Source organism: Abramis brama, assembly GCF_963993115.1.
Source record: "Abramis brama genome assembly, chromosome: 23".
Classification (NCBI taxonomy): Eukaryota; Metazoa; Chordata; class Actinopteri; order Cypriniformes; family Leuciscidae; genus Abramis; species Abramis brama.
In genome coordinates, this window is record NC_139985.1 from 5,599,878 (window position 1) to 5,626,954 (window position 27,077).

At 36.4% G+C, this 27,077-nt stretch overlaps 1 protein-coding gene and 1 long non-coding RNA gene across 3 annotated transcripts in view; one reads left to right on the top strand and one right to left on the bottom strand.

Moving 5' to 3' along the window:
• Positions 1-20,625, top strand: part of cacna2d3 (calcium channel, voltage dependent, alpha2/delta subunit 3) — a 46,498-nt gene extending 25,873 nt beyond the window's left edge. The window contains exons 14-37 of one of the 2 annotated variants that reach the window (XM_084101494.1): positions 2,298-2,372; positions 3,196-3,276; positions 3,415-3,489; positions 5,702-5,785; positions 6,365-6,436; positions 6,586-6,647; positions 6,795-6,862; positions 7,844-7,889; positions 7,986-8,083; positions 8,502-8,595; positions 8,850-8,945; positions 9,073-9,194; positions 12,009-12,086; positions 12,231-12,292; positions 12,531-12,575; positions 12,926-12,988; positions 13,093-13,163; positions 14,370-14,445; positions 14,540-14,580; positions 14,671-14,726; positions 16,347-16,461; positions 17,846-17,958; positions 18,052-18,134; positions 19,936-20,625. In XM_084101494.1, the coding sequence (XP_083957620.1) occupies positions 2,298-2,372; positions 3,196-3,276; positions 3,415-3,489; positions 5,702-5,785; positions 6,365-6,436; positions 6,586-6,647; positions 6,795-6,862; positions 7,844-7,889; positions 7,986-8,083; positions 8,502-8,595; positions 8,850-8,945; positions 9,073-9,194; positions 12,009-12,086; positions 12,231-12,292; positions 12,531-12,575; positions 12,926-12,988; positions 13,093-13,163; positions 14,370-14,445; positions 14,540-14,580; positions 14,671-14,726; positions 16,347-16,461; positions 17,846-17,958; positions 18,052-18,134; positions 19,936-20,028 (1,869 nt within the window). In that variant the 3' untranslated portion in view covers positions 20,029-20,625. The remainder of the gene's footprint in view (positions 1-2,297; positions 2,373-3,195; positions 3,277-3,414; positions 3,490-5,701; positions 5,786-6,364; positions 6,437-6,585; positions 6,648-6,794; positions 6,863-7,843; positions 7,890-7,985; positions 8,084-8,501; positions 8,596-8,849; positions 8,946-9,072; positions 9,195-12,008; positions 12,087-12,230; positions 12,293-12,530; positions 12,576-12,925; positions 12,989-13,092; positions 13,164-14,369; positions 14,446-14,539; positions 14,581-14,670; positions 14,727-16,346; positions 16,462-17,845; positions 17,959-18,051; positions 18,135-19,935) is intronic. The other variant, XM_084101493.1, reaches the window with a different exon arrangement.
• Positions 20,626-22,084: 1,459 nt separating this feature from the next.
• Positions 22,085-25,103, bottom strand: LOC311074559. Its single transcript, XR_014604322.1, has 3 exons — positions 25,060-25,103; positions 22,338-22,387; positions 22,085-22,222 (listed from the first exon to the last, which is right to left on the bottom strand). It is a non-coding gene; the product is annotated as an uncharacterized lncRNA (long non-coding RNA).
• Positions 25,104-27,077: the final 1,974 nt, after the last annotated feature.

Here is a 27,077-nt window from a genome sequence, read left to right on the forward strand (position 1 = left end):
CAGCATTTCCTCATTGTAATTTGCTTTCAGTATTCCGTTTCTGGAATCTGAAACGTTTTATTAGTTCTTGAACATGGATGTGGTGCAGAGTGCTACAGGGGAACGCAGCGTGAGAGAGCGCAAGATAAAAACAAGTGAGGGCGAGATGTGGTCAGAGATAGGGTTTGGCTTCACTCGAGAACCGCAACACCGACCGCTGTGCCATTCCATTTCCGATAAGACAGACTCATACACACACACACACACACACACAAGTGCAAGTGTTCGCACCCACCCGATGTCTTTGACACCCTCCTCTGTCACACACACAGGCATAGGCGTAGGGTGTTGGGAATTGTTCTCCGGAGTGTGTGTTGCTGTATCTTGGCCACTGAGACACCCCATTCATCATTTTGTGGATCATTGGCTTTTATCTCCTAAAGCCGTAATAAAACTGACATTGGAGTAGAGGGGGTGAGAGAGGCAGAGACTGGGAGAAAGAGAGAAGGGAAGAGGGGGGAAGGAGAGGAAGGGGGAAGCACAAGGTTAATTCACAGATTTCAATTTGGCTCCTGCAGGATACACCTTCAGTGTTCTGCACGACTCCAACCAGACTGAACAAATGTTGGACAAAACTCAAACTGAGGCGATTTTATTTTGAGCTCCCGAATGTGAGACAGAATAAGAGACTTTAAAGACCTCTTCGGTGGGACTGAGGGAGATTTGTGTTGTTTTAGAAACAAACCTGCCAATCTGCCAGTGGAACAAGACCAATGATGAGTAAAGTTACATTCTGAAAACACGATTTAAAGGAATAGTTCACCCAAAAATGAAATTGTTCACTTAAAAAAAAATCATCATTTACCCTCTGAATTCATTCCAAGCCCATATGAATTTCTTTATTTTTTTGTAGTTGAACTGAAAAGGAATTGTTTTACAGAATGTCCTCACAGATCTTTTCCTTACAATGAAAGTGAAAGGGGACTGGGGCTGTCGAGCACCAAAAACACAAAATCACTATAAAAGTGGTCCATACAACTATATTCCAAGTCTTCTGTCATGTGATAGCTTTTTATTTAAATGTAAATATCATTTACTTTTCCGTTCCAAAGTTTGGGGTCAGTAAGATTTTTTTTAAAAAATATATAAATTCTTACTTTTATTCAGCAAGGATTAATTAAATTGATCAAAAGTAACAGTAAAGAATTCAAATTGTAATAATTTTTCACAATATTACTGTTTTTATTGTATTTTTAATCGAATTAATGCAGCCTTAGTGAGCATAAGACACTTATTTCATGTTACCAACCCTAAACTTTTTGAACAGAAGTCTAAAAATTAAATTTTTGAAATATTTTCATCGTTGTTCACTGGGAATCTTTCGCTTCTGACATATCTCTCATTTGCACTCGCATCATATTTGAATAAGTCACATCAAAACATGTCACACCAGATTTGATGTCATGGATTTGATTGGTTACAAGACACAATCCACAGACGGATTTGAAGATTGACATTTCACGTCATCGATGTCAAACCCGACGAGACGTTTTGACGCACATTTGAATGTACACAAACAGAAATGAGATTTGAGAACTATGACAGAGGAGAAAATGACATTTTCAGATGTCAGAAGACTTTTAATATAGCCGTATGGACCACTTTTATGATCCTTTAATGCTGTTTTTTGGAATTTTTGGAGCTCAAAAGCTCAAGTCCCCATTTACTTTATTTCATTGTTCTTCTTACAGTCATACAGGTTTGGAATGACATGAGGGTGAGAAAGTGAATTTAATATTTAATATTTAGTTTTTTGTTTTTTTACTGGAAAACAAAACAAAGATGCCAACTAAGAATGGGATATTTACTGTTTTTCTTTTTCTTTTCTGTCTGTTTTCCTTTCACAAACAACTGCATTCACGTGTCCTCTTAAGGGCTACTGTAAAACATGCATAATGGACACACACACATAAGGGTGAGGTGGGGGAATAGCAGACCTAGTTTCAGCGAGCTCATGCGTTAAATCATGTCAGCCCTCATCGTGCCCGCAGCTGAGCTTACAGTTCAGCTACAGAGATGAACCATCTTCACCAGATCACCCTTCACTTGTCTACACCTCGCACGGCCATTTATCAAAACGTTGGTTTGAATATTTCATGTCGCAGCAAGTTCCTTGATCTGAAGGCCAGTAGGACAGCACAATGTGTGAGCTTATAAACCGGCTGTGGCGATCAATGTCCATTCAGAATCTTTATTGGATGCATTTTTCTCAGATGTTCATGTAATTTAAATCTGAAAGTCTTCTGTTGGTCTGTCAGCAGCTTGGGGAGACTAAAGGTCCAAACCCGATGACCACAGTGGCCATGCCTGTGTTTAGCACCAAGAATGAAACGGTAGGGAGAATGTCTGTGTGTTTATGTGTGACATGATATCTGTTGATCTAGCTTAATTCAAAAACACTAATTATAACAATATTAATATTTTAATATGAATACTAATTTTAATGTTGATAATAATGATAATAATGATATAGAATATATAATTATATTATTATATATTACATAAATATATAAAAATGATTAATATTAATTTGATTCGTATATTATTAATAATAATAAAAATTCATATTAGTCAAATATAACTATCAATATTCATGTATATTCTAAAGTTTATTTTCTAAATGTTTTCACAGGTGTGAATGAATCATTTCGCTTTGTGAACTGAATCTACAGATTCATTGAAAAGATCATACTCAAAAGAATGATTCATTCACTAATCTCTACTTCTCTCATAAAGAGCTAGGGGTGAACGTGAACATTTTCAGTGGTCTCTTTCTCACACAAATCTATTGTACAACTTTTAAAGATTTGGAATATAATGCATGCGTTGAATGGAGTGTTTTGGGCCATTTTGAAGCGTGAAGATTTCATTTTAACTGCATTAAAAACTATTATTTTTTCATACATATCTATTTGTTTAATCGAACTCGTCGGAACACAATTAATACGCTGTAACATTGATGGTGTGTTTGACTTATAGTTCATATTCATTGAGCTTTGACATAATTAATATCCACCATACAACAGCTTCAAATTGTTTATTTTTTTCTTTACTTTAAACACACTTTACAAACAAATACCCATTAATATCAATGATAATGAGAAGTGAACAAATGCGTACGAAAATGTGTGTGAAAATAAAATTGTCTCTCTGCAGAAAAACCAAGGCATCCTGCTAGGCGTTGTGGGCACTGACATCCCCATTCAAGAGTTAATGAAAACCATCCCAAAACACAAGGTAGGATGTTACCACCAACAAATAGCCATGCATTCCGAAATCAATTTTAATCTGTTCAGTTTCACACTGTCTGTATCTTAAAGTGGGCTGAAGTGTGATAATGCTATCATTTTTTAAATCTTATCTTCTTTTCTCCAGCTAGGAATACATGGATACGCTTTTGCCATTACCAATAACGGATATATCCTGACACATCCTGACCTGAGGCCCCTGGTAAGGACTAATATGTTGTTCTGGGCCCATAAACAGCCTTATATTAGAACTATATTAGGAATATGATGCAATTACATCCATGCCCAAAAAAAAAAAAGAAGCTGGCTCAGGTAAAATCTACCCACACATGCAGTGTGTGCTTGTGAGAGCGCTGGTGGGACGCTGAAGTGCATCATGGGAGATGTAGTTTTTGTAATCCCAACCCTTTTCCTCTGATATATTGCATGCAGGAATAAAAGCCCATTCATGTGCCTGCCAGGGCTGATCAGAGCACTGAGGTAACTCACCCTTCGCAGGGACACCCCTCACCCCGCTCTCAGTCACCATGCGTGACTGTGCGTCTCTGTGTGTCATGAACGTGTTGGTGTTCTCGTCGTAGTGTGGCTCCAGTGCTGCTGTGTATCAGTTTGTGTTTGCGTAGCGGTGGTGTGCATCAGTCAAGGCTTCTGAGTGTGTGTATTACAGACCACACTGACTCTGTGTTGCTGAACAGGGACAGTGTTTACTGTTATTGAATGTGGTAAATGCTAAAATGAGTATTATTATTATTAAGTAGCATTGGTTATGGCGGTTTACTATGAACTGGACTCAAGTGTGCACACAAAGTAACATTCTTATGAAATTTTTTAGCCATTTTTAGGCTCTGTTCCAAACCCTAGTTAGCTAACAATCTAGGCAACATTTTTGGACATTAAAGACAACCTTTCACCTTGGGAGCAAATTTATGCTGGATTTTAATATTAATATTGGACATTATATAAATGATGTATAGTTCATGCGAATCCCAGGTTGCATTGCAACACGGGATTTTTTAAACAATCAGTAGACTCACAGAGATAGAGCCTCGCATACTTTTTTACATGTTCTTCGTCAAATACGTATGCAAGTTATTTGAGAACGTTTTTTTTTTTTTTGAAAAGCTTTTAATAACTTTTTGCCAGCATTGTCTGAGAATGATGTGAGCTAATTTTGGTGAAAATCAAACAAACCGTCTATGACTATTCAAAAGTAGGTTTTTCAGAAAATTGACATTTTCTTAATGTTTCTAGCCCTTATGTTTCAAAAGTTCTTAGCATAAACATGAGTGTAAATTTGGACAGTTGGTGGCGTCACAGAGATTGAGTTAGAGATTACAAAATTACTGTGGTTAATGTTCAGATTGCCATTTATCTGTGTGCCAAATTTCATAACTTTTTACCATCCGGTTCAATGGGCTGCCACAGACTCGAGCGAAAGAAGAAGAATAATAATTGGAAAGCTAACAGATACAATAAGTGCCTTCACACTTAACAAAATTAATAAAACTTAAACCAAAATTAAAATAAAAACTGAAAATATAAAAATGAATGCTTGTTCAAAATATAAATAATAACTATAAATAATACAAAAATAACTCCAGTGATTAGTATTTTTTGTGTTTCTAAGAGTTTTGAGCTTTGCAGCATGCTAAAGTCAAGCATTCTGGAACTCTGGTCCTGCTTGTCTTAAAACAAGTTGGCAACTCATTAGGGATTGGAACAGTGCCATTGACTGACTAAAACCAATCTGAGCAAAAAAGATTAGACAGATTATTTTGACACAGATCTCTATAAGCCTAAAATTGGCTGGTCTGACAGTGTGTAAACAAAACTCATTTCCTTACACCACAGTTTCTCAATCCTCCTCCTGGACTCCCTCAGCACTGCACATGTTGGATGTTTCTCTTATGTAAAGGTGCTGTAAGCCATTTTTTGGAATACCACACATAAAATGTCCCGACTACTGACAGATATCACTAAAATAGGTGTCAGTGACAGCACCAGACTCTGTAAACAGTCAATGAAAGAGTCAAGGAAGAGATCCACGCTTTTTTATCCAATCAGAAACCAGTCAATCAGAAATGTTTTGTGCCTGTCTAAATTTACTGTTTCGGATTGCTTTGATCCTTTTAGAGAGAGGCTGTGTTATTGAAGTTTACAAAATGGTGAAACTGAGCAAATTGTTTACAGCACCTTTAACACGCTTCATCATCTGATTAGACACCATAAATGCGCAGTGCAAGTGGGAAAGTCATGGAGTAGGAGTGAAAAACGCTAGACTAATGGCCTCTTTCACCATGTATTGTACATTTCTGTCTCCATCATGTTACTAATCATGTCATCCCAGTTCCTAACTGTAACTACACTGCCGTCCTCTAAAGCACTTCCTGTCCTCTGTGTGTCTCTTCCTGCAGTACCAGGAGGGCCAGAAGAGGAAGAAACCCAGTTACAGCAGCGTGGACCTGTCCGAGGTGGAGTGGGAGGACACAGAGGATGTTGTATGGATTAGTTTCTGTGTTCTTACACAATGAGTGCAGACAATGCAATACACTTACACAAGGTCCGTTCACACCAAGAGCGATAACTATAAAGATAACTATATTAGCGTCCACACCAGAGGACGACATCGTTCTATTTATTCTAAACACGCGCTGCAGTTTTGTCATCTGCTCGATCTCTTTAAAGCAGGATCGATTCTGATTGGCTGTCAATGTTTTTATCATTCATCAGCTGGAAAAAAACTTTCTGAAAGTGATTCCAATGATATTGTTTCTCTGTGTCGTTATTGTTATAGTTGTGGTGTGGATTCTGCTATTCTTTTATATTTAGACTGATTTTTAGACCCATTTCTTTATCTTTATCCTTATCATTATTGTTATCATTCTTGGTGTGAATGGGCCTTTAGACCAGCAACATACATATAGAAATACGCAAATGCAAATGCATTGCAGTTGCTCAGACCTGTTGTACATTAGGTTCACGTACTTGCATGAAGTGTTTAGCATCTTAGAAGTGTTGACATACAGTATTAAAATGAATAAGTGCTGCTTCAATGCTTCATAAATGTTTATTTGTAGTTGCGCACAGCAATGGTGAACAGGCGAACTGGCACTTTTTCAATGGAAGTTAAAAGAACAGTGGACAAAGGGGTAACGTTTTATAATTTACTATTCCAGATTAATGATATATGATGTTAGTGTCATATTATTAAAAAAACATTAGTTTAATATCAAAAATACACCTCACTTGAGTGCTTACATAACTTCATAATCTTGACTTTAAATTCGTTCCCCACCAGAAACGTGTTTTGACGATGCACAACGATTATTACTACACTGATATTAAAGGAACTCCATTTAGGTAGGTCTTGTCTCGTATATGTAGCCTAAATGTTTCTCAAATGTTTGCTTATAAAAGTATTACATTTGAACAAATGTTGATTGAAAGGACGTGACATTGTGATGATAAAAATCTGACTTCTGAAATGGTGTTTTCTGTGTTTTGTAGTGTTGGTGTGGCGCTCTCGAGAGGGCACGGAAAATACTTCTTCAAGGGAAATGTTTCACTAGAATCTGGTGAGGATTTGCTTTATTAGCAAGACTTATGAAAACCATTGTTAAAGCAAGTTCATTTTTATGGTTAAAATGTTTGAATATATATTCTTGTCATAGCTTTGGATCACATATATTTTTATTTGTTATTATTTCATTACTTTTCAGTCCTATTAAAGGTCTGATATTTTGGAGTTTGTTTCACCATTGTTATACAGTACGTTGATTTTTCATTTTCCTATGTGGGAATTTGAAATATATGTAACCCAGAGAAATGTTAAAAATCCATAATAATTTTTTTGTTGACAATTTGCATATTTTTATGAACAATGTAGGAACAATTCAAATACTTTAGGCTTTAATTGGTGTATTTATACAGTATTGCTCAGTGTTATTTTTCTTTCATTGAGATACTATTTTAGTTTTCATTAATATTTTGAATGAGTTGTTATTTAACTTTCCAGTTTTCCTTTTAATTTTAATTAAAAGTTTTAGTAATATTGTTATATGTTTTTTTTTTTAACATTTTTATTAGTTTTTTTAATTCGTCTGTGTAGTGTTCATTCTTATTTCAGTTTTAGTTATTTTAGTACATTAAGTGATACTAAATTAAAATAATGAATATTGCCTTGGCAACTAGCTGAAATAAAATAAGTAAAATATTTTATATATTTCATTTTATTTAAAGTAACACTTTTTTTTTTTTCAAAGGTTTTAGTTTTGTTTTTAGTTTTAGCTAACTATAATAACCCTGATTTGCTGAATCATTTATTCCTTTAATATAATGTCTTATGAACCCTTTATACTGTATATATCTATATAACCCTTTATACACAACCAGAATAAAACTCTCAGATTTTATTTAAGAGTCCAGTGAATAATAAATAATATTTTCATACCTCTTTCTCTGATTTATCTATAAATATATATATCCACTATCCAGGAGTGTTCCTGATACCGCCAGTTCATCTTTAATCCTCTATCCAATCCACACTTTTTTTTTAGGTCTACATGATCTGGAGCAACCAGATGTTGCCCTTGCTGATGAATGGTAAAGACTTCTATTGACACTCAATGTATGACACTCTATTCCTGTTATTAATCGCACAAGTATGAAATATTGTGCTTTTTTACGTTTTTGTTTCAGGACTTACTGTAATACAGATGAGCATCACGATCATCGTCACCTGACTCAAGTTCAGGCCATCAAACTGTACATGACCAGCCGTAAACCACACCTCAAATGTGAGCAGCATTAATAGATGATTCTTAACGTCAACATGAAATCAAAATTGACCCTGTTTACTTTCTTAAAACATGTTCCTGGTCTTATTGTGATCGATTCATCAGTGCATGTTGTTCTAAGGAGAAATGTTTGTCTTCATAATCTTTCATCAAGTGGTTCTGCTTCTGAAACGATTTCACTTTCAGCTCAATTTTCAGTTAAATGAGCTCAATTGATTGTTTTTTCAGTATAAACTTATGTGGAATCGTCATACTGCGGTATATGCAGTAGCCAATGCTCCTGCAAAGTTTTGCCACATTGTCCTTCTTCTAGATCTTACACCTGGCTTACAAAATTACTTGTTTAAACACTCTCCCCATTAAAGTTGGTGTCTGACGAGTATTATTGAGTGTGTAAATGTGTTGTCTTGTGTTGTAGGTGACAGAGAGCTGATTCAGCAGGTTCTGTTTGATGCTGTGGTAACCGCTCCATTAGAAGCATACTGGACTGGACTGGCCCTCAATAAGTCTGAGTGAGTTTGGACTTTTACTCTTTACTCGTTCATATTCACTAAATTAATTTAAAAAGAGCCATATTTCAGTCATTTAAGTTTATTAGAACAACGTGTTCCACCCTCTGTTTGTCTCTTAAATCTAAAAAGGCTGTTTTTGCAGTTTATACTGTAGTTTTTGGTAAATGGTGTTGGTTGACTGGGTAGGAAAGCTTTGTTCATGTTAGAGGCAGTCTTGTCTAAAACAAGACAAGTTTGCTTGTTTTTATCAACAGGAACTCTGATAAAGGGGTTGAGATCGCTTTCCTCGGCACCCGCACTGGTCTTTCCAGAACCAACCTGTTTGTGGTTCCCGAACAGCTGACCAATCAGTGAGTCAATCAGTGATCGCCTAATGACTGATTCTAATCTCATTACACTAGCCAATTAAAAAGCCTCAATAAGTGTAAATGACGAATGATGAAGTAAAATATCCTCTACGGTTGAACGTGTTTGCAGAGATTTCCTCACCGCTGAAGACAGAGAGGGTGTCTTTAATGCAGATCACTTTCCTCTGTGGTATAAAAGAGCCGCAGAGCAGGTGCCCGGCACATTTGTGTACTCCATTCCCTTCAGCTCAGGTATGATGCTCAAGTACATCAACACACATACAAAGTTTTCATGTCATGCAACATACTGATTTAAGGATGGCGTCATTCAGGAAAAAAGCAGTTGATGAGTATTAAAATTTGTTTAAATTTAGCTAACAATAATTTCATTTTAATTACTTTTCAACGTGTGATTTTGTCCATTGCATAATCATGTTTTCAAGAAAATTAAGAAAAATAATCAATAAAAAATTATGTGTGGTTGTATTTATGTATTTATATATATATAATATATATATATATATTATATATATAAGGTATTGTTCTGAATATAAGACCTTTTTTTTTCTTGGAAATACATCTGAAAAACTGGGGTCATCTTATATTCAGGGTCTAGATTTTCACGTGTCAGTAATACAACCGCAATAATTGGTAGCGCCAAATACGTGTAAAATGAGTGTGCCCCCCAGGAGCGGTTCAAAAGGCGGGCAAGTGAACCAGTAACTGAGGAGAGGTTGTGATGCAAACTTTAAGCTCATGGTGATAAACGCAGCAGAGTCATCTAACAACTCTCAAGCAGCCAAGAAATATGGTGTGTCAGAGTGTAGTGATAGAAGATGGCGAGCGCAAAAAAACAGTCTTAAAAATGCTAACAAATGACCAAACTTTGCCCTGTACACGATTTTAAAACGTAAGATGGTACCCAAGGAGGCAATACCAGCTGGTATTATCATTCGTGCTCAGGAGAAGAGCTGGATGAAGACTGCGCTTGTGGTGCACTGGCTTAAAGTGGTGTGGGGCACTAGGAATAAGAGGAACATGCTAGTTTTGGATGCTTTCTGTGGACACGTGACTGCGCCTGGGGGTGGGGGCGGGGGTGACAAGTTAGCTACAGGTGTTGGATGTAGTGGTAAACAAGCCATTCAAAGATAAACTGTGCAAGAGATAAACAGAGTGGCTGCTGTCTGGCAATCACACTCACACCATCTGGAAAAATTCAGAAGCTTGAGGTGAGCCTGCTCTGATGGGATCCTCCAGGCATGGGCTGCAGTGCTCCCGGAGAGCATCATCAACGGCTTCAAAACATGCTGTATCTCAAATTCTTCGGATGGGTTCGAGGATGACCTTCTGTGGGAGGAGCTGGTGGAGCCAGAGCAGAAGATTGATGATAGTGAGAGTGAACCCTGTGAGGCAGAGGACCTCTGTGAGGAATAGACTAATGACACATGAATGACATGATGATCTGAGAGGCGAAGTTAGGCCAGTTTAAACTGTTTTTTGCGCTACTGTGTTATGCCATCCTGTTTTTTCTCTCTCTCAGGCAGATTTCAAGACTACAATAAGATTTCACTTCTACTGTTAATGACATTTTGGTAGGCTACATGGTTTTAACTTAAAATATTCCATTCAGATGGACTACAGGTTATTTTTATGGTATGCCATAAAGTGTTTATTTTTAAATGTATTGTTGGTACGTTTTACCAGTATTTAGCATACTTTCAAAGCAAAAATTAAAATATGAAAAATATGCTACATGAAAATTACTTTCAAATAAAAGCATTTTCTTTATGAAAGACAAGATTAGGTCTTCAGGTCGTCTTATATTTGGAACAATGCGGTAAATATATATTTAACATTTATGTAATTGTTAAATATATTCATTTTAACATTTAAATATGTTTACTGAGTATATTTCATTAGATTTAAATATTAAATATGGTACAAATACTCACCCATTGCTTCACCGCACATATTTAGCAGATCATACGGCTGATTAGTTTAGCAAAGATCATCATTTTCTAACATATTTCAGGTGGATCTTCAAAATTACAGTTTTATGGCACACTAGTAAATGTCCGTTTAATGAAAGCTGGATACTGTTGATGTAATAGCGCATCAGTGCGGTTTGTTACTCTAGCTGCACTGTACTGCTTTCCTCACGCAGACTGTCTGCTTATCTCTCTTTCCTTCGCCTGTAATTAATGTGCCCTACTTTTATGTTCACGCAATATGTGTGTGTGTGTGTGACAGATCAGGATCATTACATCCCACTCAACAGCTCTTGGGCTTCTTATCACACAGACAACGCTGATCTTCCAACTCTCTCTGATCAAACACTCTCTCTCATTTGCCTGTACCACTATAAATGAGCTCTGTTTTATCATCTAACTGAGTTTTTGTTTCAATCCATGCTGCTTTTGATCTGAATATGCAAAGGAAGGAGTTGCTCTTAATAGATTTATGCACATAAATATTTATGTATATAAATGCTGCCCTCTAGTGGTTATGACATGTCTTTCAGAACAATGGATAGAGCTTAAAGATCCAGATTTTATATCGGATATCCCAGCACATTTTATTGTATAAACATAAAAAAATGTCCAAAACATTCAACATTGGAATTTTATTATGAACCAGTATTGTAGTCAGTCTGTGTTATATTTTCCTTTACTTTCTGTAGTTTTGTTCGTATTTTGAATATTGGGAATAACCTGTCTATGTTGGCATCAGTCTAATTTAACTAGTTTTTACCAAGTGACAGAGGAATTTGCACCTAATAGTACATTTTTCTTAGACGCGTAACATTTGCCATCAGCAATAATAGACATGGAAACAAGTTCTTAAGCCTGATTATTTTGTTTTCATAATTACATATGATTATGTGGTAAGTTGTAATTTTATTTGTATTTAGCATTGCTTTTCCCCATAAAAAAGACCTGCAAGTCATGTTTGGGTCATAAACCAGCGTTAAGAACCATTTCTTTAGTGGATTTTTCCAGATTTAATGATCATTGATGATGCTTCTGTAAATACTATAAGTGTTCATCTGTGATATTTCTTTTGAAGCGGGTGAAAATAAGAGTGTGGTTTTAGCAAGCACTGCTATCCAACTACTCGATGACAGAAAGTCTCCTATAGTGGCAGGTACATGCATGTTTTCATATTTCAGAGCAATATGATTATATTATTATATATTGTTTTTTAAATGTATTGGCTAAAATGAAACTGACTTACACTGAGCACTGTTGAACATCATTATATTAAATGTGTTTTTTATGACACCCAAAGCTGTGGGGATTCAAATGAAGCTGGAATTCTTTCAGAGGAAATTTTGGACGGCCAGTCGGCAGGTAAGCACAGAAATATATGTTCATGAAAATATAAAAATATATATTTATCAGACCAGACCTTCTACTGATGTGTTGAACGTGTATTATTACCTGCTGCATAACAGCTCTGTTTATGAGAAATAATGTACAAGAGACCATGCTAGATAAACCAATGTAACTCTAAAGCAAGTATCTGTATATAAATTGCATTAATGTATACATTTGCTTCATGTCTTTGCCATTGCATCTGTTCACGCAGTGTAATGCTCTGGATGGCAAATGTACCATCAGCTGTGATAATGAGGTAAATGTGACTCTTTCTCTCCCTTTGGCCATATTTTCAATGATGGCACTCATAAAATGGCCTGTATTCTCTACATACTCATTATACAATAGGCATTTCTGGAACATGACGGACTTACTAGATCAGTCTGCACTTATGATATATGACATGACAATGCCTTATAGCATTTCTCATTTTAAATTCTATGTCTTTTATTAATGGCTTTGGTATAAAAAGCTATAAAATGCATATTATTTTACTGTCTCGTTGCTTTTGGCCTGAAAATACATTTCAAAATGTAACTGCAAAATACGCTACAAAAAGTTCAGTCGAGGTTTATCAGAATATTCTACCTTTCTCGCTCATTTTAGGACATTAAATGCTATCTCATAGACAACAATGGCTTCATCCTGGTCTCTGAAGACACTTCTCAGGTATTGCCTATGGACAATTGTATCACAAGAGCTGTACATAAAACCATTCAGTATCAATATTGTTATGAAATGGAGACTAACTGTCCATAATATGTTTCCCACAGACAAACCTCTTCTTTGGAGCAGTGGAGGGAGCTGTCATGAACAAACTGCTTCTGATGGGCTCGTTTAAAAAGTGAGAGATGAAAGCACACACACACACACACACACACACACAAATAGATGAAAGTATACACTGTTCATATTTTAACCTTGGGTTAGTAATTAATCTGTTAAATTAATTAACATGCATAGACAGGTTTCAAGTTTTTTTTCACTGTACATCTGTAAACCCAGTGTAAACACTCTTATTTGCATATTTATGAGGTTAATTAGACTGGTTTGACAAGTACAACATGCAACGAGTATGCAACCTGTTTTAATAACTATAAAAAATATTCGTATTTGTGATCTGTTCATCAATCCAGAACACCGTAAAAAGTCTTTTTGTTGTTAAAATATCTAAACATCTTTAAAACAAGATAAAATTGAGTCTAAATGTGTCCAGTTGTTTTTAGAGAATATGTCCTGATTTTTTGTCTTACCCTATTGGCAACTTTTTTTTTTTCGTTTTAAGCATAAACCTCTCTAAATTGAGTTATATTTAGATAAAAAAGCAAGCTTAAAGAATTCTCTGATGTTTTACTTCATGAATATTTAATGAGGCCTGCATTGTTTAGCTTAAGATTGGTTGTCTGTCCTCATTCTTTAAAATGTATACTTTTAGCACTGAAATGTGGCGCCAAACTCAGGGTCGAAAGTGCCATTAAAACAAAGTCTTGATTTGGTTTTTGAGCTCTACTAGAATAGGTTTTCATGCTTGAATGTTCAAAAAAAAATTAAAAATGTTTTCATATTTGGCATTGTTGCAGCACCTCTCTTTCCAGTCTGCCTGTAATGCCCTGTTTAGCTCCTGTCTCTATGAAGCCCCTCCTTCTGAAAAGCACAGTGTGCTCTGATTGGTCAGCTGGACTTAGCGATTGGTCAAACACTTCGAGCATGTTTCAGAAATGTCACGCCCCTTACCATAACTCAACTTAACCAGGCCTCGCTCCCATTATTTTTGCATACATGTATGCCTTTGGCGGGAATTATTTAAATGAGGAATATTGTGGACGTTCCTGGAAGAAAACTTTCAGGGTGTTTCAGGGAGTTAAGAAACAGTGCCTTTTTCATGCTCACACAGCATTACACACTAAAGAAAGTTGAAACTATAAAAAAGCATAATAGGTCCTTTTTAAGCATTCCTTAACCCTGGGTGGCTTTAACCTGGGATTAAATAAGAAATAAACCCAGGGTTGAGTTTAGCAGTAAATCTGCTTCTTCTTTTTCTTCCTGCTAGGATTAATTTGTATGACTATCAGGCTCTCTGTAAAGAGTACGCAGGCAGCAGTGACAGCGCACGCACTTTACTGGATGTGAGTACACTATCATCTGTGCTGTAGTGTTTGACTTCAGTGCCTCTGGATTCTATTTCCTGTCTCCATTGACATGCCGCGCTCTTCCTTTCAGCCCTTCACCACTGTGAAATGGCTCTTGACAGAACTTGTCATGTGAGATAAAAGCCTTTTGCTTTATAATTATTATTGTCAGCTTGGGTTCTTCAGTCTGTGTTTCTGAATGAGAATGTGTCTTTATCACAGATTTCTGCTGGAGTTTAACCTGTATAGCTGGTGGAACTGGGACTCGACAGTCAAAGGTATCAGTCCACATATGACATGTTAATGGGTTTACATGCTCCTGTGAGCATGCCCTTGTTATTTTCTATGTCATCCTCATGATATATAATAGATATTAAATTTTAATCTAATACAGGACTAAAAAGATTATAAATCTCAATTAGGTCGATGACATATTAATCACACATAGCAGAAAATGTAGTTTATATAAACTGTCATGTTGGCTATCATGACCATAATGCAAACCAAAAACAATATAATATATATTAATAATGATATATTGTTTCAGTTGTAAATTATGTACATAGTTACTGTATTTTAGTAATAAGATTTTCTCCCCAGAAATATTAATTTGTTTGTTTGGAAAAAATCTTATTTCAAACATGACAACTCTCAAAAGAGTTTTAGCATGTTATTGAATATGGTTATGTAAATGTATAGGTTCTTGGCGGACTAGATCTGCTACACTGCTGCCGCAGAGCAAGTATATGGACTCACTACTGCTAATAGATACACAGACACACTCCTGTGAATGAGTAAGATAAATAAGACACATAAATCCAGTATCAGATCTATGCAGGTGGAGCTGGGGGAGGTAGGAGGTAGAGGTCTGCATGGGCTTTAAACTGAAGCCCGAACCCGGCCCGTACCCGCGATCATTTAACCCGACCCGACCCGACAATTACATTTACATGTTAAGCCCGAACCCGAGGTCCACTCTATTTCTCACAGCAAATAAATACCATTTTTGCAATATGTTGTATTTAATGATTGCTTGAAATGGTAAACAAATACATGTAGGCGCAGCGGCCCTCCCATACACAAAATAAATATATTTGAAATATATTTGAATATATATATACAAACGAAATGTTTGTAACATTTTTAAAGCACTTTTATTTAAGTTATTTAAGTTATTGCTGTTGTTCATTTAATTTGTTTTAAAATTCACATTTCATCCAGAGCAGTTTCTTCTCGCTTTGCAATGTTTTCGCTTTCTTCTCGATGTGCAATGTGCAATGTGTGCATAGGCTACACAGACCACAGACACAAAGGCTCTCTCTCAGAGCCTGTGTGTCTGTGGTCTGCGTAGCCTACTATGCACACATTGCACATCTGCGCACGCAACTTTCTCTCTCTCGCGTGCCGGTCACCACAACACAGCAAGCAGGCAAAGCACACGGCACGCAAACTATATATAGCCTATTTAGTTTTTCTTAGTTACAAACCCGAACCCGAGGCTTTTCAATAAACATTAACCCGAACCCCGCACATTTTTCGGGACCCGTCGTGCTCGGGTCGGGTAGCAGACCTCTAGTAGGAGGTAACTCTGATAGTGCGCTGCAAGACTAACTTACAGCAAACAATAAACCAGACTATTTAAATGTTGAGCAAGCAATCTCATTGGCTGCAGGATCAGCAGAGGCCAATCAGCTTGTGCCATGTGGTTATGATGTGTTTGCTTGCAGATTGCATGTAAAGGATCTCTAGAGTTTCATGACTGAACTATATATATATATACACATACATACATACACAAATGAGTGTGTTTTAAGAACATGATAATATACACTGAGATGTGCATTAAAGCAGATGGTTGAGTTGAACTGAGTGTGATGAGTATTTGTAAATCTGTGCAGCCCAGAGAGCTCAGAGGACAATGATGGTGCCATGTGACACAGAATACCCAGCCTTTGTCTCTGAGCGCACCATCAAAGAGACCACAGGGAACATTGACTGTAATGGCTGTATTCGGTGAGAACATGTCTGAGTGTGCATGCTTATGTCGTATGTCTATGCGTATGTCTATGAGTGTGCATGCTTATTTATAATGCACAGCATAAATGAGTGGAAAGTTGCATTTTTTAAAACACAAATGACTTTGAAATGATACTGATGTGAGTTGAAGTTGCAACACTAATGCATTTAAATGTTCTTAATGATGACACATTGTGTTGTCTTTAAAGTGATATGGATTTAAAAAGGCTACTATGCTAGCATTTGCTAGCATATGTGAAAATGCACTTTTATATTTAACTAGCACCACTCACTAAGTAAGGTTATCAGCCAAGCAACAGCTGAAGTGCCATGAAACCACACCTGCTAGCACTTTATAATAACTTTATATGATAATATATGCATTTATATTATATATATATAATAATATTTTACATAAGGTCTTAAAATTATAAAAGTATATCATGACAGCATATGAAACTATAGGATTAGTTAGTTATATATTCATTTAAAACAAAGCCAAAATGTTATCAAAATTCTTAATATTCTTCTAATCTAACCTATCATGGCACATATCTTGGCACATATCATCTCACTTTAATATAAAGTATAACACAGAAAGTAAAAATATTTAATATACAACCGAGAGGCCTCAGATATGACAAAGACATAACTCTCACAGTCACCTTCATGCTTCTAATTAAAAAGTGTCTGATTAGAACTGTGAGTGGCAAATTTCTGACACATATAACTGACACCTTTCTGCAGAAAAGTGTTTTAGTCTGTATGTGGTTATTTTGTCCTACATCTGAGAGTTTAAACATAGCATGATCTGCCCTTCACCTTCTCACATGATTATTTTCAACTTATAGTGCTGTGTGTTGCTAAATGTCACGCAGACGATAATGATTGTTATCTGAGATAAGCTGAAATCCACAGTATTATAGAATTATCGCATGCTTATTTATAAAGAATATCTCAAAAGATGTATTTTATAGATAATAAGATATTATTTAGATTAAAAAAATATACAGATTCAATATTGTATATTGTATATTTAGATATATTTAATTGAATCATTTTGTTAAAGTCGGCATGAAACAGAAGTTGTAATAGTCTTTTCTTCCCTATTGTGACGTATATCCAAGGGAAAATGCTTCTCGAACAACAAAAAAAATTAGGATGGGACTTGATTTCATGGTGATTTTAACAATATAGTCATGTTTTATTTTATTTTTAAGTGTACTTTTTAATTTTGATGTGTAGAAATGTATTGTACATTTATATGTGGTTTCCAAACTTTAAAAAAAATAGGACAGTCTTGATTTGTCATCAGATAAATAAGAAATACTTTTAGAGTTACTGTGTACTTGCTTCTTATTTTCTGTGTTTTCCCACTCAGGACGTTTGTGATTCAGCAGATTCCCAGCAGTAACCTGTTCATGGTGGTTGTTGAGAATAAATGTGACTGTGGTTCTGCTCCTCCAGTTACCATGCAGCCCATTGAGATCATTTATATCCTTTCATAAACTAAAAACATTTGCTTGTTTAGAATGTGGAGGTTTAACATGAGTATTTGTATAAATATCAGCCTTGACCTCTGAGCACATAATGAGTCTCTGAAGTGCGACAGACTGAAGTTTCAAAAGGATCGCAGACGGCCAAAGTCATGTCATCCATTTCATCCAGAGGTACAGAGAGAGTTTTTTTGTGTGTGTGTATTATATATAATAACCATATCATAGACGCACTTCATCATCACCATCATTTTATTTTAAATATATAATATATAAAAGTAGACCTAGTAGGGCTGCCCCTTAAAGGAGAATTTTTAACCCCATTTTTTTGTAAATTTGGAGTGCTGTCAGTACAGAGAACAACGACAAAAATCGGTGTTGCCTACACCGTGTTATCCTCTTTTTAAAATCTGCACCCTGTTGACTTCAATGGGGCAAGTTTTAAACCTGCTTTTAGCCTCTTAACATCCTTGATGTGTCATTACAAGTGCACAGCCAATGTGAGTGATTCCTTCAGAGTGAACACGGTGAATCTGACTGCAGTAGATGTGAAAGATATGAATAAAAATGGAGTTAATTCGGCCAGCGCTCATACCTGTATTTACATCCTGTTTTCGGTCAAAGTCCACAGTAATCGATTGTCGAGTTCACGCGCGTGATCATAGGTAACTAAGCAACAGTGGCAAGCAATTTTTGTTGTTGTTCTCTATACTGACAGCACTCCAAATTTACAAAAAAATGAGTTCTCCTTTAATAGTAGACCAAACGTTAGAATTTAACTGATGGGATGGTCGCAGAAAAACAAATCTCCACAGGAAGTGGTGAAGTCACACAGTCTGTGATAGACAGATCATTAACATGGCTGGTCCATGTGCTAATTATATCAGGCAGAAAATCTAAAGTGTGGGATCATTTCTTGAGGGTAATGTATGACCCCAAAAATGTGCTGGCAAACTTTCGCCTAGCATTCATCAACCTCAAACATGGCGTATCATTTGAAAGATATAAGTAGTAGCCTAACGTTAGTAGTAGCCTAAGTAGTAGCCTAACGTTGGCCGTTAACCTAGATAAATGTGTGCTATTATTAGGTGCATATCCAAGCCTGTGTCCGAATATGCCTACTTCCATACTATGTAGTAGGCGAAAAATTGTATGTGAGCCGAGTAGGATGACCAACTACTTCTTGTGAGGTTCTGAAGTGCGCCTCCAAAAGACACTTTACTATCCCATGAGGCCACGGGAAAGCATTTGGGAATGGCAATCAAGTGACGCTGAAGATCACATGACACTGATAACATGGCAGATGTGTGATATCTCTTTTCGCGCATTGTCGAGTCAGTGTCGTCACCTTCATATTTTCAGTCAACACTGACTCAGAAAACACTAGTTATTATTATAAAAGTGCAACTAGTCGACTAATGGCTGAAATTATCGACTACAAAAGTTTCAAATGTGTTTATGTTGGTAGAGCCCCATTCAATCTGCATGTAAAATGGTCATCCATATCACAACTGAAAGAAAGTACACTCAAACAATTTTAGTGGGCCATTCACTCTTAAATTTTACACCTCTTGCCACTGGCAATTTACACAAAAATATTTCGACACCCCGGGTTGCCAGTTGACAGACAACACAGTGTATCACAGCCATGGAAGCCATGTAAATCGCTATCCATTAAAAAAGCTATGACCAGAGGCATATTAAACCAGGAATAAATATTGGAGATGCATTTGAGAGATGGAGAACGTCTTAAAGCCCAGAAAGACTTTTTCCACTTACTGTTGTCAGTTGCGCAATCTAGCAACCCGTATGAGTGTGGAGTCTGAGGAGGGCCGGGGGAAACAACTCTCCCTAATATTTTGAGTTTGAACTGTAGGTCCCATTTCAACCGCTAGCTGTCAATATTACATAGTGCACAAGACTGAAATGGTTTTTCTCTATGCACTTGCTAATCCTAACTATATTTTCTCAACAGGAGAACGCCATGGAATGTGGATCAGCGAATTCTTTGAGTTTTCCAATGGTGGCTATTTTATTCCCAGTTTTGTCATTCCTGGTCAGCAGGTGACCTCTGACCCCTGTCTTGACCCATTAGGCTATACACTCCAATCAGAGAGCCTTGCTTCCGCCAAACATGAAGTCTCAGTCCACAGAGACAAAATCATCTTTGTGATGTCTGGATTACTGAAGATAGATGATATTTATTACCGTCAAAGACAGTGTTAGAATGTGCTGAGTGTTTTATTCTTACATGTGGATCAGTGAACATACCTGGATATGAGTGGCCGTCACAGCTAACCGCAGTCCATGTAGCTGTTCTTCAAGGTTCTTTCACACACCTCAACTTTAGGCTTAATCTGTACTGTTAAGCACAGACAAAACTGAGCAGAAATGTTATTTATAGAATTATTATGTGCCTGCTTCTCAGATTGATTCGGCGTTTCATTTGAAGTCTTAAGATGCATGACGTAAAAAAATAGGAATATTTCACAGTGCTGTTTGTAAGAATAGCATACACTGTCATCAAAAGATGAGATGTGGATTCTTCACAAACTTTATAAGTTTTGCCTGCCTAAAAAAAGTACTTGGAAAATAACTTTTAATTGCCAAATCCCTTTACATCAAAGGAAAGCCATGTTATGTAAATAAAAACATATTTTCCATCAGTTTTTTATCATTTATTTCAATTCTCTGAATGCACTATTTGTAATCTTTGGGTTATAATAAGATATCTCTCATTTCTTTTAGAGGACCAGCAACTTGAATTTTAGCACTAGTCATGAAAGCAATACAATCTGACAACATTGATATCATAGCTTTTTCAGAAAACTTAAATTCATGGTAAAAGGTGGCCGCATGGTTGCCAGAAATCCACTGTAAATAATATTGGGAGAGTGTTTGTGGTGTTTACAGTATGGCATATTGGTGCCTGTATTTTGTAAAATGTATAACCGTATATTCGATTAATGATATAATGGTATACCAATTGACTTGAATTCCTAAATCTGATTTTATTTTGTAATAATAAATGTGATAGTCAGGTGGTAAATCAGAAAGTCACATGATGAATCAGAATGGCCTGTACATACAATTCAGCCAAAATTCATGTTTAAATGGTGCACAAGGTCATACACACAAATACACTAATACAATGCAATAAACTACCTAAACTTAAAATGTAACACAAAACATCTGTAACACACAACATGTACATTATTCAAACCAAACATAACAAGAAACAAATCTATATAAAATATAATCGTAAGTGATGTCACACATGGACTTCAGGGAATGTCATTTTACTGTTTTTCACCATGAATATATACACAATGCATGATAATATGTGACAATTCATTGTTTCTACTAAAATCTACCAAAATCCATAAATATGACAATATTTTACAGTTGAAAGGGTCAAGATGACATGAGAAATAACATTTTCCTTGATCTTTTGACATAAACGGTCATTGTGTCATGAAAACAACCAGTATAAACAAAAAAAAAATTAATCAAGCTCCAAAAATGGTTAATTTGAATATTGTGGCATCTGGCATCACACTGGCAAATATATTTGCATATGACTGCCTCTAGTGCAAGACATCAACGAATCGGACCATAGGCCCCGCCCACTGGCGCTCATTTGTTTCTTCACCAGACACAAGCGTTGCGTCGTGCCAAAAGCAAATAGACGGTACTTATAATGTTAAAAGGACACCTTCCACAGGAACAAGTGGATGGTTTATTTTTATTTTCGTCCTGGATCACGTCGGAGAATTATATGTTTGTTTAGAGTATTTTACTGCATTTTGAAAACTAAGACGCAGTAGGCTACATTATCTGTATATGGCGGTTTTATATGGATAATGTTTTCATTCCCATATTCCTTAGCAAAGCTGCAGTTAATACTTTTTTCTATAGAATGACTTTAGCTACACATAACGTTGACAGTTTACTGACAAGCCTTAAGGAGCCACCCATTAAAAACGGATCATTTCAGAAAGAGAGATGGTTAAAAATAAATTGTATTAATATTATAATATATTTAATATTTTAAGTTCATTGTTATAACTGGTTCCACACCAAACACTGAATAATGAAAATAAACATTTTTCTGCAAGTAAAGATACTTAATAATGGATATACTGTAGGCTACATAATGGAACAACAGAGACTCATCAGTAAATTACCAAACTGTAGACTTGATCATTGGCGTTTGAATGATCTGGTTTGTCAGGGATTGTGCAGTACAGGTGGTAAACATTCTTAAGGAATAAAACAGAAAGATAGAAAGGACAATAAATATCTTGGCATTCAGTTCATGATGGACATCTCTGTTGTTTGTGTGGGTTTGGTGTGTGACAGTGTGTTTACACATACCTCATTTTCCTCTGTATCTTTCTCTTTCTGTTGTTTATTGACCAAAACACCTGTAATGCAATGCAGAAGCGTCATATCACTTTAAAGAACATGCTGACCTTCATGAACAAGCTCTTTGTCATAAAGTTTAATGTATTTTAAGCTTTGACACTTTACACAGCAGAATCATCTCTTCTCAGACTCATTCTGTGCAACACTGTTGTGATGAATTTAATATTTGTTCCACTTCCTCTGTATGAGCTCATCGTGATTGAGTGGGCCAAGTTTCAAAATGCTTATATGTGAGCGTCAAAAATGCTGTTTTTGGACTAGTGAGGAAGTTTTGAGTTGTGTAACCAGTGTTTTTTCATAGTAGGTTTGGTTCTAGTAGGTTTGATTGCTTCTCCTAAAGCTTCATACATGGTGTGTGACAATATATCGCGATTTGACATCAGTGACAGCAAACACAATCAATGCATGTCTTGATACCAAACATTTGCATTTACAAAACAGCTGTGAGAGCTACACAAGTGCTGCAGAGGTGATGTATTTTTGTCGGCCAAAACCTGGAAATAAGTTACCACCTGAAATCAATCCTCTTTACGTCATCCTCTTACTTGTCTTCAGGAGACTGTCTGTCTGTGTATGGGTTAGGAGCGAATATCATGGAGAAACACTTTGCGACTGGAAAAAGTGAAACGTGCGCTTAACCCTTGAGGGAGCCGAGTGCGCAGGTTGCAAAGTTTTCTTAATGAAAGGCTCGGCTCACAGCCTCGCACCGTCCCTATTCTCAAGGGATGTGGGACGAGCATTTGGGTGGAATGCTGTCGACTCTTCTAAGAAGCTGGATGCGCTTGGTATGATATATTCACGAGAGACTACAAGAGACAGGTAAGGAGTTTTATCTGCTCTCTCCTGAGGGATAGTAGTTATTTTTTTCCCATCAGCTCTCGAGGAAGTTGAAGCTGCTCTTGTTTGTTTCTTCATAAAAAAAAGAAGAATCTGATGCTTGAACTACGCATGCTTGACTCTGAGGGGGTTAAATGTGTGTTTTTGAGATGCGGTCGCAGTTATTGGTTCCACCCAGGCTTGACTCTCTTGAGGAATGAGAGTTGAGCGCCTGCACTCCTTGGTTCGGGTCCTGTACGGAGGAGTCAAACAGGAACCTTTCCTTTTTCAGCTTCTCTTGTTGGCTTAAGTATTGCTACTGATTCAATGTGTTGTTTCTAGTTCTGAGGAATTAGGGGCAGAAAGAGTGTTGTAGGCTCTGATCCTGCCATTTAGATTGTTATGATACTGAAGGGCACCTTTCTAAAAGGGTTACGCACTACGGAGTTTGTTATCATTTAGTGGTCGCAAGATGCTAACAATAGATGCTTCCTGTACGGGCTGAAAAAAACCCTCCTGAATGGCAGGACCTCTTCCCCACTCCCCCCTCTGAGGAGGGCTGGTTGGTCGGCAGGCAGTGGTGCCAAGTTGACAGGCTGTCTGTGAGCCTCCTTGGCTGCTGCTTTTAAAAAGGAGCGCTGTTAGGCCTCCGCTCGTTATAGAGAGTCATTTTTCTGAGGCCTCCGCTCCCTAGAGCTCCGTCTGAATATCGAATCAGAGTTGTTAGGCTTTGCAGGCCTCCATGGTAGTCTGTTCTGAGCTCAGACGGGATAAGTTGCTAGGTGTTCTGTGAGCCTCCTTGGCTACTGCACTTAGCCAGAGCATTGCTAGGCCACCTTTTGCTATGGAGAGTAGTTCTGTTAGAGGCCTCTGCTCCCCTGAGCTCTGCCTAATATTGTGTCAAGCTGCTGGCCTATGTAGCCTCCTTGACAGGCATGGGACGCTGTGCTGAGGCCTCCAACCCATGAGCTCAGCCAGGGACTAAGTTGCTAGACTCTCTGTGAGCATCCCTGGCTACTGAGCTTGAACCGGTGTGTTGTTAGGCCTCCTCACACTATTGAGAGTCGCTTTCTAGAGGCCTCTGCTCCTCAGAGCTCTCCTTGGTAAGCTGTTCTGGTTGTTGGACGTAGTTAGGTCTATTTATTTAGTTCCGTCAAGTTCATTGTCGTGTTTAGACATATGCTTCAGACACCAGGCATGCTGGAGGCATTCCCCATAGCGCCCTCTAGGGGACGCAGCGCCTCATTCCCTATTCTCGGGGAACCATGGTTACATACGTAACCTGAGCTGTTTTTGGTTAAATGCCTGAAATAAGGCCTTTGGTTAATACAAGCTCAAGATTTTTTCACATTTTATTTATATGACATAATATATCAGTAAACTCCCTTATGATTTTTGAAACTATTAAAGTTTTTTCTTGTCTTGAAAAAGGCAGTTTTAATAACGTCGTCTGTATGTGAAAAACGCAAAGGAAAAACTTTTTCCGTTTTTAGTACATAGTTGTCGTGTAAACGTACCCACAAACTGTAAGGGAAAATGTTTTTTAAATAAAGACTGAAAGCGTTTTAGAAGCTTGACAGCCCTTTTGTATAGACAGTGTAAACATTCTGCAAAAATAGTTCTGAACAGCAAGAAAGTGAGTAAATTATTTTAATTTTGCCATGACCTGTTCCTATAAGAGAAGACGTGTCTATTAATGCTGATAAAGACTTAGTAGAAATGGTACTAGTTTCAGAGAAGCTGTGGTCACTATATGGTGTTTTTAACTTAGCAGGTTTATTTTTCTTTCTTGGTGACATCTGTTACTAAGCTTCATGTTATCTGAGATCATTTACTGAGAATGATGTTCTCTCACCTACAGAGATGGGCTGAGATGTGTCTGGCACAGACGTGATCAGAGAAAATGTCCCTGCAGGGCCAGAACAACTCTAAAAAACAATTAATAATTAAGGTCATGTCCCTTTCAGCCATTCTTACTCATCATGGTTTTATAAATATTTATTACCTTGTGATTTTAATGAATGTAAATGCAGTTAATGCACAGATACTCACCATACCAGTTCCTTGATTGGGTACATCTGATGTTATTAATCTCATTTTTTTGCTAAGAATCAAATATGGATCTTTATGGCATCTTTTCATTCATATATCAGATAAAGTGCTAAACATTTACACTTATAGTTCCTAGTAGATTACAAAACATATACAACAAGACATTGTATCACAGACTACTGAAAAAGATTTCATGCAATGCAGAAGTAGTCTGCATTAAATAGTCATATCACTTTAAATAACAGATGTTTTAACCTTCATGAACAAGCTCTGTCATAATTAAAACTACTGAATTGAATGCATGAAAAAACTCACTGTTGTCTTCTTTTTTTACCTACAAAACAATGGGCATTATATGTTCAGTTTTAGCTTGCATGATAAATTCTATATTGAACAACATAAAACCCAGTACATACAGAACAAACAAAGAATATATGTAATGATAACTTTACTTACATGCAAACCAGCACAGACAGATGAGTCCAGAAAAAATGACACCAACACCAGTGGAAACCAGCACTATAATCCATAAGCCTGTGACTAAACAAAACCAACACTTTAATAAATATGTATATGCATTATGGTAAAGTTTAATTTGGTTGTTTTCTATATGTCAGTCTTCCTGACAATTTAACTGATACACAAAAGATTGAGAAAATGTATTGATTTGTTTTTTCAAAACAGACTGACAATGTGACAACTCACATGTTTTTGTGTCCATTTGTGAAGCTCTTTGAGTGGAAGTTGCTGTTGAAACTGCAGTGAGAACATTATAGGGTGTATTTAAAATGATTTTTTTCAAACAAAGACTGGCATAAATCTTTAAATTAAGTAATAGCTGTAACTATGATAATCAAACAATTGGAATGTGAAAGACCAATTCAAAATGAACTAATTTTTAATGAAATTATGCTACATACGAGAGTGTTCAACTCATAAGCAATACAGTCTCATATTGAGTCATGTGACTTCCCATTTGCTAAGTACTATGTAACTATGACATTCTTCTGTTAACAGGGAGAGTAGAGGTTGCCATGGAAACTGAAGAAAAAAACAATGCCACAAAATGTAGATGCATTATTGAACTTTAATGTCTGGGGGTAAATGCAATTCATAAACAGTTAAACATTGAGAAAAGCAGCGTAATCAAAGTAAAGTTGAGAGTCCGAAACTTTCGTATTAGTTTTTTCGTATTTTTGTCATTCGGTGGCTGTGAATTGTTAAAACACCTCTCAAAATATTTGCTATACTATACGGATGCGAAAAACGCAGAAAATGTATCCCGATTTTAATTTTTTTATTGTGTGTAAACATGATTGACACAATGTGAGGTCGTGTTTATTTTTTAACGTGCGAAAATTTAGTGTGCAAGGACCTTTAGAGCTGAGCCTTGGTTGAGTAAATGGATCCCACATATATATACAGTACCAGTCAAAAGTTTGGAAACACTACTATTTTTAATGCTTTTGAAAGAAGTCTCTTATGCTCATCAAGCCTGCAGTTAAAAACAAAACAAAAACAAAAAAAACAGTAATATTATGAAATATTATTACAATTTAAAATAATGGTTCTCTTTTTTAATATACTTTAAAATGTAATTTATTTTTGTGATGCAAAGCTGAATTTTCATCAGCAAGTACTCCAGTCTTTGGTGTCTTATGATCCTTCAGAAATCATTCTAATATGATAATTTGATACTCAGTTATTATCAGTGATGGAAACAGTTGTGCTGTTTAATATATTTTTTTGGAATACTTTTTTCAGGATTCATTGATGAGTAAAACATTAACAGCATTTATTCATAAAAACAGCATTTATTCA